The sequence below is a fragment of the Hemitrygon akajei genome, chromosome 9, assembly GCF_048418815.1.
Source record: "Hemitrygon akajei chromosome 9, sHemAka1.3, whole genome shotgun sequence".
Taxonomy (NCBI): Eukaryota; Metazoa; Chordata; class Chondrichthyes; order Myliobatiformes; family Dasyatidae; genus Hemitrygon; species Hemitrygon akajei.
In genome coordinates, this window is record NC_133132.1 from 99,747,604 (window position 1) to 99,763,724 (window position 16,121).

At 48.8% G+C, this 16,121-nt stretch overlaps 1 protein-coding gene across 1 annotated transcript; it reads right to left on the reverse strand.

Moving 5' to 3' along the window:
• Window positions 1-12,711: 12,711 nt before the first annotated feature.
• On the reverse strand, window positions 12,712-15,365 carry LOC140733378 (interferon regulatory factor 2-binding protein 2-A-like). The gene is made up of 2 exons (XM_073056627.1): window positions 14,201-15,365; window positions 12,712-13,809 (listed from the first exon to the last, which is right to left on the reverse strand). Exons 1-2 carry the CDS (start codon window positions 15,015-15,017, stop codon window positions 13,109-13,111), a joined length of 1,518 nt encoding a protein of 505 aa, XP_072912728.1. The 5' UTR covers window positions 15,018-15,365; the 3' UTR covers window positions 12,712-13,108.
• Window positions 15,366-16,121: the final 756 nt, after the last annotated feature.

A 16,121-nucleotide genomic window follows, 5' to 3' on the forward strand; every position in this document is an offset into this window, starting at 1 on the left:
GAGATCAGAGATGGGGAATGACTCTTTGTGGAGATAAGAGATGGGGAGTGACTCCCTGTGGAGATCACAGATGTGGAGTGAGTACCTGTGGAGATCAGAGATGGGGACTGATTCTCTGTTGTGATTGGAGATGCAGAGTGACTCACTGTGGAGATCAGAGATGAAGAGTGACTCTCTGTGGTAATCAGAGATAGGGAGAGAATACCTTGTGGAGATCAGACATGGAGACTGACTCCCTGTGGAGATCAGAGATGGGTACTGACCCCTGTGAGGATCAGAGATGGGGAGAGACACCCTGTGGAATTCAGAGATGGGGAGTGACCCCCTGTGGAGATCAGAGTTAGAAAGTGACTCCCTGTTGAGATCAGAGATGGAGAGTGACTCCCTGTGGAGATCAGAGATGAAGAGTGACTCTCTGTTGTGATTGGAGATGGAGAGTGACTCCCTGTGAAGATCAGACATGGGGACTGACTCCCTTTGGAGATCAGAGATGAAGAGTGACTCCATGTTGAGATCGGAGATGGAGAGTGTCTCCCTGTGGAGATCAGAGATGAAGAGTGACTCTCTGTGGTAATCAGAGATAGGGTGAGAATACCTTGTGGAGATCAGATATGGAGACTGACTCCCTGTGGAGATCAGAGATGGGGAGTGACTCCCTGTGGAGATCAGAGATGGGGAATGACTCTTTGTGGAGATCAGAGATAGGGAGTGACTCCCTGTGGAGATCAGAGATGGGGAGAGATTCTCTGTGGAGATAAGAGATGTAGAGTGACTCCCTGTTGATATCGGAGATGCAGAGTGACTCTCTGTTGTGATCGGAGATGGAGAGTGACTCTCTGTGGAGATGAGATATAGAAAGTGACTCAGTGTGGAGATCAGAGAAAGAGAGAGACTCCCTGTGGATACCAGAGATGGGGAGAGATTCCTTGTGGAGATCAGAGATGGGGAGAGATTCCTTGTGGAGATCAGAGATGAAGAGTGACTCTCTGTGGTGATCAGAGATGGGGAGTGACTCCCTGTGGAGATCAGAGATGGAAAATGACTCCCTGTTTGATCAGAGATGGGGAGTGACTCCCTGTGGAGATTAGATGTGGGAATTATTCCCTATGGAGATCGGAGATGGGGAAAGACTCCCTGTGGAGATCAGAGATGGTGAGAGACTCCCTGTGGAGATTGGTGATGGGGAGTGACTATCTGTAGAGATCAGAGATGGGGAGTGACTCCCTGTGGAGATCAGAGATGGGGAGAGATTCTCCGTGTGGAGATCAGAGATAGAGAGAGACTCCTTGTGGAGATCAGAGATGGGGAGAGATTCCTTGTGGAGATCAGAGATGAAGAGTGACTCTCTGTGGTGATCAGAGATGGGGAGTGACTCCCTGTGGAGATCAGAGATGGAAAATGACTCCCTGTTTGATCAGAGATGGGGAATGACTCCCTGTGGAGATTAGATGTGGGAATTATTCCCTATGGAGATCAGAGATGGGGAGTGACTATCTGTAGAGATCAGAGATATGGAGTAACCATGTGGTGATCAGAGATGAGGAGTGACTTCATGTGGTGGGAGTCTCTCTGTGTGGAGATCGGTGTTGGGAGTGATGCTGAATGGAGATTGGCAGTAAGACTGACTCCATATGGAAACTAATCATGTGTGTGATTCCATGTAAAGATCAGAGGTGTGAAGTGACTGGTGTGACTCTATGTAAAGTCGAGTGGTGGAGAGTGACTGGAGGTGGAAGAGGATAAGCTCCCACTGTCTCTCACGGTGTCCCTGGTTAGGGCATCCATTGAGTGTAGAAGCTGCTGAACATCTGCTGTCACATTGGGAATGTTTGTGCACTGCCAGCTTCAATTGACTGTAAGTAATGCACAGCTATAGTTTCATAGCCTTGTCCAGCAGGCCTTTTGTCCCAGCGCTATGCTAAACAGGGAGTCTTCCTGTGTTTGATCCATTTGACCCGTATCCCTCCAAACCTTTTCTGTCCATAAATGTAACTGTACCCAGCTTTACCACTTCCACTGGCAGCTTGCCCAATATACTCACCACTCTCTGTGTGAAATCCCTGCCCCTTGTCCATGTCAAATCTTATCTCTCTTTACACTTATGCCCTCTAGTTTAGACTCCCATACCCCGGGAGTGAAGACTGTGGCCATTCACCTTATCTATGGCCCTCGTGACTGTACACACCTCCCTCACCCCCCTGCACTCCAAGATCCAGAGCAACACACAGAAAATGCTGATGGAACTCAGCAGGCCAGGCAGTGCCGATGGAGATGAACAGGGGGCAGAGACCCTTCGTCATGACTGGAAAGGAAGGCGGAAGATGCCAGAATGGGGAGGGGGAAAGAGGAGAAGCTCGAAGATGATAGGTGAAGTTGGGTGGGTGGGGAGGGGGAATGAAGTAAGAAACTGGGAGGTGTTAGTGGAAAAGGAGGACCGGGGGCAGGTGATATGCATGTGAAGAGAATCAGTAAGAGGGGGCCAGAGTGGGGAACTGAAGACGAGGGAAGGGAGAGGGGGGAAAAATCCTACCCTACCCACCCCCCTTTGTAACTCAAGCCCTTTCGGTCCTGGTAACAACTTCCTGAATCTTTTCTGCACCCCTCATCTGAATGACTCCCTTCCTACAGCCAGACGACCAGAACTGCCTACAGTACTTTATGTGTGGTCGAAGATGGCAAGTCCAGAGGTAGCGGCCCGAAGGTCGCATAACCCAGGTCGGCTTCTCTGGAGGTCAGAGGTGGCCTATTCTGGAGTTGGGGGCCTGGGTATGTGTGGGCCCAAGACTGGAGTTTCGGAGGTTTCCTGTTCTGGGCTCGGGGACCTACCTGTCTGTGTGTGTGGGCTTGTTTTTCTGTTGATGTTTTGTTGGGCTGTGGTTGTTGTTCTGATGAACTATAATACTACATTGGCACCAGAATGTGTGAAGACACGTAAGAGCTGCCCTGAACACATCCAAGCCCAGCAGTGCCTCTACTTGCTTCCATGTCACCTAAAACCTTGACAACGTTCATACACGTGCGGTGGAAAGTATGCTGACTGGTTGCATCACAGCCTGGTATGGAAACACCAGAGCCCTTGAACGGAAAAGCTGACAAAAAGTAGTGGATGTGGGTAAAGCCCTCCCACAATTGAGGGCAAGGATTTCCTCCCACCCACCCACCCAGGCCATGCTCCTTCTCACTGCTGTCATCAGGAAGAAGGTACAGGAGCCTCAGGACTCACACCACCAGGTTCAGGAACAATTAATATCCCTCAACCACCAGGCTCTTGAACCAGTGAGGATAACTTCACTCACTCCATCACAGAACTGTTCCCAGAACCTATGACTCTTCATCTCATGTTCTCCATATTTATAGCTTATCAGTTTATATATTTTTTCTTTTTTTGTTACCTTTCACATGTTGTTTGTCCATCTTGTCCTGTGCAGTTTTTCACTGATTCTCCTGTTTCTTTGTATCTACAGCAAATGCCCACAAGTAGATGAATCTCAGGGACATACCTTGCTAATAAATTTACTTTGAACGTTGTAGCGGTTAATGCAAACGATGTGCTTGCTGTATGTTTGACGTATGCGTGATAAGGAAATCTGACTCAGGTCAGCACCCTGTGTGTTGGCACCGCCTGTCAGAGTGGCAATCTACGGTTAAGGAGATTCATAAGAATGATGCCTCGATTGGAGAGCATGCCTTGTGAGAATAAGCTGAGTGAACTCGGCCTTTTCTCCTTGGAGCGACAGAAGATGAGAGGTGACCTGATAGAGGTGTATAAAATAATGAGAGGCATTGATCGTGTGGATAGCCAGAGGCTTTTTCCCCAGGGCTGAAATGGCTAGCACGGAGGGGCACAGCTTTAAGGTACAAAGGGGATGTCAGAGGTAAGATTTTCTCACAGAGAGTGGTGGGTGTGAGGAATGCACTGCCTGCAACGGTGGTAGAGCTGGATACAATAGGGTCTTGTAAGAGACTGTTAGATAGGTTAGAAAAATAGAGGGCTATGTGGTAGGGAAGCTCTAGGCAGTTTCTAGAATAGGGTACATGGTCAGCACAACATTGTGAGCAATGTGCTGTAAATTTCTATGGTCGATGTACGAATGGTCTTAGTTTGGACTGAATCGCAGACCCTTGCCCTAGTCCCCTCCCAAACATTGTTCAACCATCTTCCATCGTGTATCCAAGAGGATGGAACGCCTCACACTCCGTGTTGAGCAGAGGGGTTTGACCCAGGAGAAATAAGGGGAGAATCGTGCACTGGGCGCCATTCCCGCCAGGCACGTGTGAGGTCGTTCCTCTTTCTGGCCCGGCCAGCAGCAAAAGGGTTAATTGAACAACGACGAAATATCTAGAGTTTAAATAAAACGGAAAATTGCGATGGGGTATTTATTTCTGAAGCTCGCGTACTTCTATCGAGTGAATCCGTGCTGAGATAACGCATAATGAATAAAGCAGCCCCGTGGCTCTAATGTAACAGAGTGAAATTGTAAACCGCCGCCCTCCTGCCGAGGGCCGGCGTGAAAGCGGCCGGGAGAGGGAGGGGTTGCTGGATCGCGCTGACCTTGCATGGAGAAATATTCCTGGTACTTAAGGTGCTTAAAATGCATTAGGTTTGGCTGTTTGAAGTAAACATTCAGATTCTCAGATCAAAGGCCCTATCCCAGATCAACGTTCTACGTCTATTGAATAACAATTCATGTTTCCGCAAACTTGCTTAGACGGGGGCGGATTTTTAATATATATTTCATCATCTCGAGATTCTGTTTGCAAGAACCTCCTATTCCCTCGTTCCCATGGCAACTGCAACGTATTTCTACCAGCTTGTCCAATGCTAACTGGTCAATTCTTGACAGTGTTGCTCGGGGGAATTGTGGAGCAGTCTATTGCCAGGTCAGTGACAGAACATGGAAATTAGGGACCGGAACGCCATTTCTCTTTCACAATCAGCTTCTCTGACGTCCAGATATATACATGTATATACACACACATAAATAATCAAAAGACAAGTGGTCTACGAAGCACAACTTCCTTTCTTGGTATTAACTACGGAGAAGAATAATTATTGCGAGCCAAATCGTTTATCTAATTATAGTTTCTGCAGCTGCTCCCAATAGTTAGTATTCCTTGTTTAGCTTCGACCTCCACTCCACCGCAACCCCCCCCCCCCACACACCCACCCTAGGCCCCTCTCTTTAGCATTAGAATGCGAAGGGATATTTTATTTCCCTGGATAGAATTAGCTTTCCGTCTCCCGAGTGGTAATTGCTGTGTGCTAGCCGTGTTTGCCGGTATCAAATCTTCTAACTTCATAGTGCAGTCTGTGGCTGTTGGTGGGGGTGGGAGGCTTTGAAGACGGGGGTTATTCCCGATAGGGATTCAGTTGCACAGGAAAGTTGGGGGGGAAAGGGCCATCCACAAACCAGAGACGGCTGGGGGGGGGGGGGTGGGGAGAGAAGTGGATAGGGTAGGGGGGAGTTTGATGGAAGATGGCCAAACCATTGCAGGGACCTGATAGAGTTAATGATGAGAAGCTGTTTCGGAGGTAGGAGGGAGAAGCGACCGCAGGATTTAAGGTAACTGGGGAAAAACAGAGGGAACGTTTACAGGGGTTGTGGGAGCACGTGACTCTGCCAGCGAGATACCAGGGTAGGTTGGCCCAGGCCATTCTCTCTGTTGTGGGAACGAAGTCGAGCAGCGTCCCATTTCAATGTGGCCTCCTCTTTTGCCTTGATGAGGCCACTCTCATGTTGGAGGAGCAATACCTTATATTCCATCTCCAACCTGACAAGTACAGACATCGACTTAACTAACTTCCATCTACTTCCCCTCCCCCCTTCTTTCCTCTTCCATCCCCCATTCTGGCTCACCCTCACCCTGGCGTCCCTCATCTCTCTCTCTTCTCCATGGTGCACTCTCCTCTCAGATTCCTTCTTCTTTAGCCCTCTATCTTTTCCACCTATCACCTCCCAGCTTATTTCTTATTCCCCCTCACCTATCACTTTCTAGCTTGTTCACCTTCCCCTCCACCCCCTCCCCCACCCACCTTCCTATTCTGGCTTCATCCCCTTTGCTTTCCGGTCCCGGTGAATGATATCGGCCCGAAACGTCAGCTCTTTTCATTTCCAGAGATTCTGCCAGAACGTTGCCGAGTTTCTCCAGCATTTTGTGTGTAACAATGCAACAACTTGTGTGTCCCCCCCACCCAACGTGCGTTAATGCGCCTGAAGTTTCAAGGGAGGAGTTAAAAAAAAACTTAACGGTAGGGACTAAACCGTCTTAGATGTAGATCTGGAACTGGTATGAAAATACAGATATCTCTGATGGTTTAAAAATACCCCCAAGGAATGTGCATTCGTATATATATATATATATATATAGTGCCTTCTGCCACCATTAGGCGCCTTGCAGTTCATTGGGTATTTTTAAAGTGTAGTCACGGTTCTAAAACAGGGAAAGGTTATTTAAAAATGTGTGATGTCGATGCTCGCCGGCCAGATGTGTGAGGTTTTTAATAGGTCTGCCAGTCTTCTGTAGGAAACTCACATGTCAAGGCACGGATGAAAAACAAACCAACTCCTCAAAACATGCCCACATACCTTGGCAAATGACAGCTGGCTTGCGAATTCTTTTTTTCTTCATGCAGGAACTTGCTCGCTCCGCTTCCTCATGCTGTGTTGTAATAGATAATGTGTGGTTGTCATATACACACAGCCTCAGGGCAGTGACGGTTTTGTGTTCGTCGGTGTTTGGCTCTGTTCCCCATTCAGACTCCAAGAATGCAACAAAGGGGACTCGACTTACCATAGCAAGGGTCAAATATGATAAAGTGCTCATGATACACCCCTCCCCCCGCCAGCAAAGCGGTACCCCGGCTCCATTCCCTCCCCACCCCGACCACTACTAGGTGTGAAAATGTGGCCCTGTCAGCCGTGACCCCGCTTATTTCTCGCCGCATTCTCTGTCTTCAGCAAATATTTTGCTAAGAGCCATCAAGGACTTGCCAATATTTCAGACCTGTAATCGAATCTGTCATATTTGTTATAAATAAGTGCGTTACCTGACCAAGTTTGCAAAGTTCCAACAACTCTTGTTAAAAAAAAATCTTTCTGGAATGCTGGGAATCCACCATTCAGCAGGAACATAAAATAAACACAGGACACCAGAGATTTCTGCAGATGCTGGAAATCCAGAGCAACACACACAAGATGTGAAAGGAACACAGCAGGTCAGACAGCATCTAGGGAGGAGAAATAACAAGTCAACTTTTCAGATGGGTCTTGTCTGGAAACATCAACTCCTATACCTTTCCATAGATGCTGCCTGACTTGCTGAGTTCCTCCAGCATCGTGTGTGTGTGTGTGTGTGTGTGTGTGTGTGTGTGTGTGTGTGTGTGTGTGTGTGTGTGTGTGTGTGTGTGTGTGTGTGTGTGTGTGTGTGTGTGTATACATTGCTCTGGATTTCCAGCATCTGCAGAATCGCATGTTTATCTGTACTATTTTAATATATTTTTACTTTTTGTAATTGTTCAATGTTTTTTTTGTTGCCTGTCACATCAGCACATTCCTGATACATGTAAAAGTACTCAGCCAGTAAAGGTGATCCTTGAAAGCTGAGCCAGGAAGCTTGGGTTCAGTTCTAAATCCGAGCCCAGGGTGACAATCAAGAGGCCGAGTCTTGGGAACGTCTAGCTCAACAGAATTTGAATTTGGGGAGGTGAGAGGAGTAAACCAGAAGTCTGGGGGGGACAACATGAAGTCAGAAAAGTGAACACGGGGGTCAGACCCTGAGAACGAGTGGTTTCTTTATCTAGTTCTCCCTCACGCATCATTGGTCCTGGTCAGTTCCACAAATAGCTATTCATAACATTTAATGCTGTTTGGCTGATGGTGCTTCTGACCCTCGTGGATATCAAATTTTCCATCACTATAGCATGCCCAGAGCAGCGACTGAGCGCCACGCCGACGTCGTCACCCTTAGGAATAGGCTAGAAACGCTGCAATGAGCAGTTACAATGCAGTGCAGGAACACACCGCCAGTGAGGGAAATCTTTCAATCAGATTTATAGCTGCCCCGGGCTCTTGGCAACTTACAAATCATCTTGCACTGCAAGAGGCTGTTTGGTCTGTCACAACTGTACCAGCCCCTGGAATGAACTTGCCAATCTGTGCCTCCCCCTCCTTCGTCTCTGCTGACGTGCAAAAATGGTACCCGTTTCCACCACCAGTAGTGGCAGCCCGACCCAGACAGGAACAACTCGCCACTTTATAGAATAAACGCAGCAGGGAGATGTGAATCCAATGGAAGCCCTTCATTTGGCACACGTTCCCATCCCACTTGAGAAAAAAAACTCCCACTGTGAAATCAACAATCACCAAAGACCCGCCTGTTGAAATGACTGAGCCCACAATGGTCACGAGCGATCACCCATTATCGTGACTAACACACTGCTGGTTAGCTCATGTGCCAGAGAGAGAGATGGATGGAGTTTTGTAAGATAACTACATAGTTCTCTATGGGTATCAGAAACATGGAGCTAGTTGGGCCACGATCACTAAGTGGTGGGACAGTCTTCAAGGTTCCTATGACTGACTTTGTCGGTGCTCTCTACTACTGGGCAACAGCCGATTCAGAGAGTAACATTTCAGCAGGGGCTTGTTTCTGTGATAGAACACTACAGCACAGTACAGGCCCTTCAGCCCTTCATGTTGTGCCAACCCATAATGACACAGCTCACTTGTAGGTCGTTCCCACAAAGCAATGTCAGACTCTTTTTAGAAGGTCCCAACTTCAAAGTTGGGGCAGAACAGTGTAGTGGTTAGCGTAATGCTATTACAACGCCAGCAGCCCGGGTTCAATTCCTCCGCAGTCTGCAAGGAGGGTGTACGTTCTCCCCGTGACCGTGTGGGTTTCTTCCCACATTCCAAAAGCCTATGTTTTAGCAGGTTAATTGGTCACACGGGTATAACTGGGTGGCGCAGGCTCATTGGGCTGGAAGGACTTGTTACCATACCGACATACCGACAGGTTACTATCGATGCAATGCTCCTCAGACAGGATGAAGAGGTCAATACTCCCCAATGCCATTAGGCTTTACAATTCAACCGCCAGGACTTAAGAACTTTTTAAAAGCTATTATTAATGCTTTTTGAGATAGTGATTTAGATGCATATCATATTTTTTACTGAGTTAAGTATTGTATGTAATTAGTTTTGCTACAACAAGTGTATGGGACATTGGAAAAGTTGAATTTCCCCATGGGGATGAATAAAGTATCTATCTATCTATCTCCAAATCAATCAATGTTTTACTGATGTGACAGATAAACTCAGCGGGCCTTGGGGCAACCTCCCAAGGTTCGGAACATAATCATGCTGAGTAAAGTAAAAAGGATGAGAAATGAGCATCTGCCCTAGACATCACAGATCGCTGTCACAGTAAGTATCCACCCTCCCTCTGGAGGCTGAATTTGCACTTCAGAGCCTAGGGCAGTATCATGGGGACCCGCAACCCACCCTGGCATCGATACTGACATACGCACGCACACAATGCTGGATGAATTCTGCAAGTCAAGCAGGAATCATGAAGGGTAAACAGTTGACTTCTCAGCATGATATCAACAGTTTATTTCCCTCCACAGATGCTGCCTGACTTGCCGAGTTCCTACAGCGTTTTGTTCGTATGTTGCTCAAGACTTCTGCAGGATCTCGAGTTTACGTGTACCGATAAGCCATTTCCACAGACACATCCTGTATGTAGCTTCGAACATTGTGTGGGAGGGTTGGTCAGATCCCTTGCTGCTTCTGGTGGGGGGGGGGGGGGGCAACAAAACTAAATGTTTTGATTGTTGGCATCAATTGCAGCCAACCTGTGTGCAATTTGCCAGAAAGGCACTCAAACAGGCAGCCTTTTGAGTATAACATGTGAACGCCACTCCACAGTTACTTTGCAAGGAAAGCCCAATCACCACAATGAGTTATAAACTTTACTTGGGCTCGTCATTCAATTCCAGCGTCCTCTGTAGGGAGTTTGTATGTCCTCCCCGTGAAGGTGTGGGTCTCCCCAGGGTGCTCCAGGTCCACAGACGTACCGGTTAGTAGGTTAAATGGCCACTGTAAATTGACCTGTGATTAGGCTAGGGTTAAGTAGTTGGGTTGCTGGGCAACATTGAGGTGGAAGGACCTGTTTCGCTCTGTATCTTTAAATAAGGGGAAGTAACAATATGCTTTAGAACTGGTGTCCTGAATAACTCGCTATGTATAATCTGAGAGGAAGGCTTTCAAAACAAAACAACAAGGGTATCCAAATCCAATAATGTTAGCCTTCCAAATGAAATTTAAAGTTTCAACATCCAGTCAGCTAAAAAACCAAATGTCTACAGACGTACCCTGGAGAGCATCCTAACTGGCCGCATCACCGTCTGGTATGGAGGGGCCACTGCACAGAATCGGGAAGAAGGCTGCCGAGAGCTGTAAACTCAGCCAGCTCCATCGTGAACACCAGCACAAGGCGGTATCCATCATTAAGAACCCCCATCACCCAGGATATGCCCTTTTCTCACTGCTACCATCAAGCAGGTGGCACAGGAGCCTGAAGAATCACACTCATTTTAGAACCAGCTTCTTCCCCTCCACCATCAGATTTCTGAATGGACAATGAACCTGTGTACAATTTCCTTTCTTTTTGCACCATTTATCTAATTTTTAATATACAAATTTCTTACTGTAATTTTTAGTTTTTATTACGTATTGCAATGTCCTGCTGCCACAAAAACGATACATGCCAGTGACTCTGACACCAACAGAATCTGAACCAACTAATGGTGGAATGGGGTTTGCAGCGAGACTTGGGGGTGCAATAGACTGGTTTTTAATCTGAACCGGTACCGTATAGGTTTAGAGCAGCACTCCCCTTCAAGACCATTACCATCTCAGAATCCTTACAAAAAAAAGTCAATCTTTGGTGTCCGACTGTAATTTATTCTTTCCATTGCACTGTGGTGCAGGGAGAGCGTGTGACAGCAGGCGTGCTAACGCCACATTGTATCAGAACAAAAGAGATTGGGTGACTCAGGGATTCCAAGAGCTGTCATCTCATAAGCAGATTTAAAAAAAGATCCTGAATGATCTCATGTGAACCAGGAAGATATTAATGCAGACCGGCTGCGTTTCATCCAGCAAAATAAACATGAACGTGTGATTTTTTTAAATATCCAAAGATTGTACAATGTGCAAAAAAAACCCTCTCCGGGTTCAAAGGAAAACAGCAGATCAATCTACACCCGGGCATAGTCAGGTTTACAGCGACTGAGAAGACGGACGGAATCTGTACAAACGTCCTCACTGGTCTGCTTTTATAACGCGGCTTCCTACATTTTAACCTTGCATTAAATTGCCCAAGTCAACTAAAAGCACAATCCATAAAGGTTAAAGACATTTAAGGGGGAAAGGGGAGGGGGGGGGAAACAAAACAGTTCTTCCTATTGCAATAGTAAACGTGTGCTCCTCCCTCGCGTCTCTCGCACCGAAACTTGCAGATGCCTGATCACGAATCTACATCTGAGATCAGTCTTTTGTGTCAGGGGAAGTCACGTGATCTGTCCCTACTGCTGATGTTGCAAATTCCCTCCCCCTGAAGTACAGTGATGCAGCAAAAGTTAAGTGCACCATTCTCACGGGTCCTCACGCTAAAGTACCGCCAACCCCCACCGCCCCGATCTACATCAAGGGATCGAATTCAAAGGAGATGTGAGGGGCAACTTTTCTTTACGTGGAGTGGTGGGTGTCTGGAATGCACTGCTGGCGGCGGTGGTAGAGGCAGATACATTGGAGATGATTAGATAGCACGTGAATGTGAGGGAAATAGAATGATATGGACATTTGATGACTAGTTTAATTGGTTCTGCACAACACTGGGAACCGAGGGGTCTGCTCCTGTGCTGTTCTATAGTTTATTTTCTGCCGGAGGAAAGATTCACAATAGTAGGTTTCAAAAACCACAGGAGAGTGCAGAACTTATGTTGCTGTGCTGTTTACTTGAGAATTCCGTTCCTACAGCACAGCAACATCCTTCGCAAACCCATCTTTTGTTTGTCAATAATCGCTGGAAATATTAGCATAAAAGACCCTGTTTTCTGTCTGGCAAGTGCAAATTGCTCAGAGTCACTCTCAGTTCGGGCTTTGCAAGGAGCTAAATGGAAGCTTTGTTGAAGGTTTATATCCCTTGCCAAATTCCAAAGGCTGAATTATTGCCAAGCAAGTATAACAGTCTAAAGGGGGAGGGAAGGGAGAGTGAATTTACAGATTTACCCCACACAATCCTGGTTTTGTGTGTGTGTGTGTGTGTGTGTGTGTGTGTGTGTGTGTGTGTGTGTGTGTGTGTGTGTGTGTGTGTGTCGCCTATGGCAATTCGGACACTCTCCAGAGTTGCTATCAGTTTTTTAAAATCAATAATCCTTGCAAACTACTCACTAATAGTTATAAAAGCCACGTTACTAGAGTCAAAGTACACGCACTGTGTTGCCATGTTCTGCACACTGAAAGAGAAAAGTCTGCAGTTCTCAAGGTCAAACCATAGCAGGTTCCTTGTACTTGTACACAACCTCACGCCCTACTGTATACAGTGACATCACACTGATCAGCACTTGTCAATGCACAATACCAACGCTCCACCCGCCAGAACCTTACTGGTTACAAGGAAGAAGTAGTCACACACACTAAAAGGTATTAATAAAATGCCAGAAAACTGTATTTGGCAATTTTAACAAGTGCATACAGGTACAGCTAGAAGCATTCAGGGTTTTTTTGCGAAGTGCTCTGGAAGCAATGTTAGTCACAGTCTTACATTTAACAGTTACTGTCACCAAGAAAAGGCCAGTACAGAAAGATTTCGCCATTAAGGTATAATAACGATTTACATCAACAGAGAGAAAAATTGGGGACGGTCATTATGAGAACATACCTCGGTAATCTTCAAAAAATATAGAAAGACAATGTATTGAAAATCAAAATTTTACAGCCATGTTTACTTGTTGAATATATACAATTAATCAGTTTTTCTGGTGGATGGGTAAGGTTTCAAAAGAGTGTCTTTTTTTAAAAAAACACAACACACAAACGAATCACGGGTCTCTCTCTTTCTTTACTTTGACGTCTCCAGCCAGAATGGTGGCGATCTCACCTTGCATGAAGGCCCAGGGCACGTTGGAGCCGACCAGCGGGCACTTGTCGCCGCTGGGGCAGTACACTTCGCCGGTGGCCCCTTGCTGCTTGATGCTCTCCCGGGAGCAAGGGAAGCAGAACTTGTGCGAGGGCACCGACGGGCACTGCACGAAGTGCGTGTCCTCCAAACGTTCGTGGCATATTGTACAGCAGAGCGGCACGCTGCTGGGCACCGAGGAGTCTGGAATGTTTGGCGGGTGGACCGGCTCCATGCCCGGGTGAGGGGTGCCCACCGGCGCCGGCGGCACGTCGCGGTGACCCAGTCGCCGCTGGTTGAGCGAGGACGGCGACAGGGGGCTGCTGCTGTTGCGGCGGGTGGTCGAGTGAACCTGACTGGCTTCCTTGGGTGAGTGCACACTGCCCGCGTTGTCAGCCACTAGTATCAGAGCCGCCATGGGCGACTGTCCGTTCTGCCCCGCGTCCGGCGGCGTCGAATGTGGAGAAGGTGACGGGGCGTACGACACAGGGGTCACCTTCAGGCCGTCGGCCGAGAGCGGCAGCCACGACTGCCCCTCTCCGTTGACCTTGTTGCCGAGGGGGGGTCCCCCACCTTCAGACTCAGGCTCGGGGGATGCTTTCCGCTTGCGGCCTCCTCGGGTACCTGATGGGAGGGGGAGGGGAGAGGGGTGGGGGAGGGGAGGGAGGTCGGGACGTTACATTAAAGGTCTGACCCATCAACACAAGGACTACAAGCCGATACAGCCCACGACACTTCCTGGAAGGAGCGCGCCGCTGCTAGCACGGGCACTAAGGGCAGAATGGCCTCTAACTAGCATTTTACTGTAGCAAACCCCTCCCCCAACCTTCCCGTACATAGTACACGTACCTGACACTGTCGCTTTTTAAATTATTTTAGTTAAGAAAAATACAAACAGAAAAGCTGTTTTTGCATGCAATGCATTAATGCTACCTGCCCAGTAGTGCGTTTGCATAAAGACAATCTGCAGAACGGGGGAAGCCCGTGAGCAGCAACGAATATTCACATTGCTTACCTGATTTGGCCGACGCTGTGGCATCGAAGGCGAGCACCCGGCCGTGCTGGAGAGGGTGCTCCTTCTTGAATCGGACGTCGAAGGGCGGGTGGGCAGGTAGGCTTAGCAGCGTGTCCTTTACCGTCTTGGGTTTGGTAGCCCAGTCGTCGCCTCGGCTCTTCAGGCTGTCGGGCAGCTCGTCCGCCCGGTGCTTGCTGTCCTTGGCCTCGTGCTCGGCGCTCGAGCCACCCGGCCGTTTGTTTACATCCACGAGGCGCCCGTTGACGCCGTGCGACGGGTGAGTTGGCGGCGGCGGCGGCGGCAGAGGGTGCGAACTCCCGTTCACCATGGGCACCAAGTTGGGCGGAGGGGGCGCGCCGTGCGCCCGCCTCGAGTTCGGGCTCTGCCGGTTCAGCTCCGGTGGTTCGTCGGCTTTCGAGTATCCGTTCAACACGTTACCGGTGCCGTTCTGCCGAGATGAGGGGAATTCGAGGCGAGGAGGCGGCCGGTCAGAAGCTAAGGGGTAACGGTCCAAAGGCTGGGGTGGGCGCGATGAGCAGCTCTCCGGGTGCACCAGCTGAGCGGTGGTCTCTTTAGTCAGCGTGGCTTTGCCCGCGGTCGGAACTGGACCGGGCGAGCGGCCGTCCTGGAATCCGTGTGCTCTCTTGAGCTGACGGGCGGTGTCGATCACGAACTCGATGCGGTCGGCTCCTTCGTAGTTGACGCATCCTCTGCAGACGGGCTCCGTGAAGTCCCAGATCATCGCCCACGGCATGCGGGGTAAATCGCACAGATAGCAAGATTGTCTCCTGGTCGAGGCGACCGCCGCGGACGACATGGCGCCGTGTATGTGTGTGTATGGGGGCTTCTCCAAGTGCGCGCTGGCAAGTGTGTGTCTGGGTGTGTGTCTCACTGTCTGTCTGGGGGAAGGGGGGGGGTTGTGTGTGTTTCACTGTGTGCACAGGATTCCCCCCTGTCCCCGCCCCTTCTGCTGAGTTTGCAACAATCCCAATGCAAAAAAAAATACAATACCCCAAAAAGAATAGAAACAAAGTATCTACATGAAATGGTTACTAACTTGCAACTTCATGGCAGTGTCTGTACCCAGAGCGCGCGCCCCGGACTCGCTCGCTCCTTCTTTCTCTTTCTCTGCCCCTCTCGCGCTGCTACTCGCTCACCCCCTTCGTGACGTCACCCATCAATCATCCCCTCCCTCCCTCTCTCTCTCTCCCCTCCATCGTCTTTTTCAGAAACGCCGGCAGATTCTTAGACAGTTGCCCCTCGCGCATGCGCGCTGGCCGCCGCGCGCGGCCGAGTGTGTGAAGGAGAGAGAGCGCGGGGCCTCTAATGACGTAGCTGAATTGTTTCCGCCCTTCCCCCACACCGTGTATGAGTGAGTGAGTGTGTGTGTGTGTCTCTCTCCTCCTTTCCCTCCCCTGCGGAATTGAATACACGAGAGGTGGTGGCTGGAGCCGCGCTTGCGCACTGGCTTCCCCGCTCACATACACAATAATGTAAATAAGAGCTCCGTTTACTAACATTCCTGTTGGAATGCCAAGGTCCGGGAGCGCGTCACCGGCGCCATGCATCGCTTGCTCTGCAGATTTGCAAGGACGAGAGAGGGCGAGGCTTAACACTGCAAACTGTGGGAGCACAGCAAGGCGGAAATGTGAGTTAGAGCAAGGAGAACACTATTTCAAAAAAAAACACGCACACAGAGGGCAGTGAAAGGGGATTCTTAGCACTGGAAATTAATGATTCAACTACGCTAAAAATAGAAGCGTGCAGTCATGAATGGGACTTTTCTGATTTTACAATAAAAATGCAAATACAAAGATCCGTGCATGTGGACTTCTTATCTGGGTTGCAAAGGGCCTGGCTCTACCGCTCATTCCAAATGGTATTAACCCTTTCCTGGGAACCCGCGGTCAATTCTCTTTGT

Coding starts and splice junctions, on each gene's coding strand:
- LOC140733378 (XM_073056627.1), bottom strand. CDS start 15,017: ATGTCGTCCGCGGCGGTCGCCTCGACCAGGAGACAATCTTGCTATCTG. Junction 13,810..14,200: donor CACAGCGTCGGCCAAATCAG/GTAAGCAATGTG, acceptor CCCTCCCATCAG/GTACCCGAGGAGGCCGCAAG.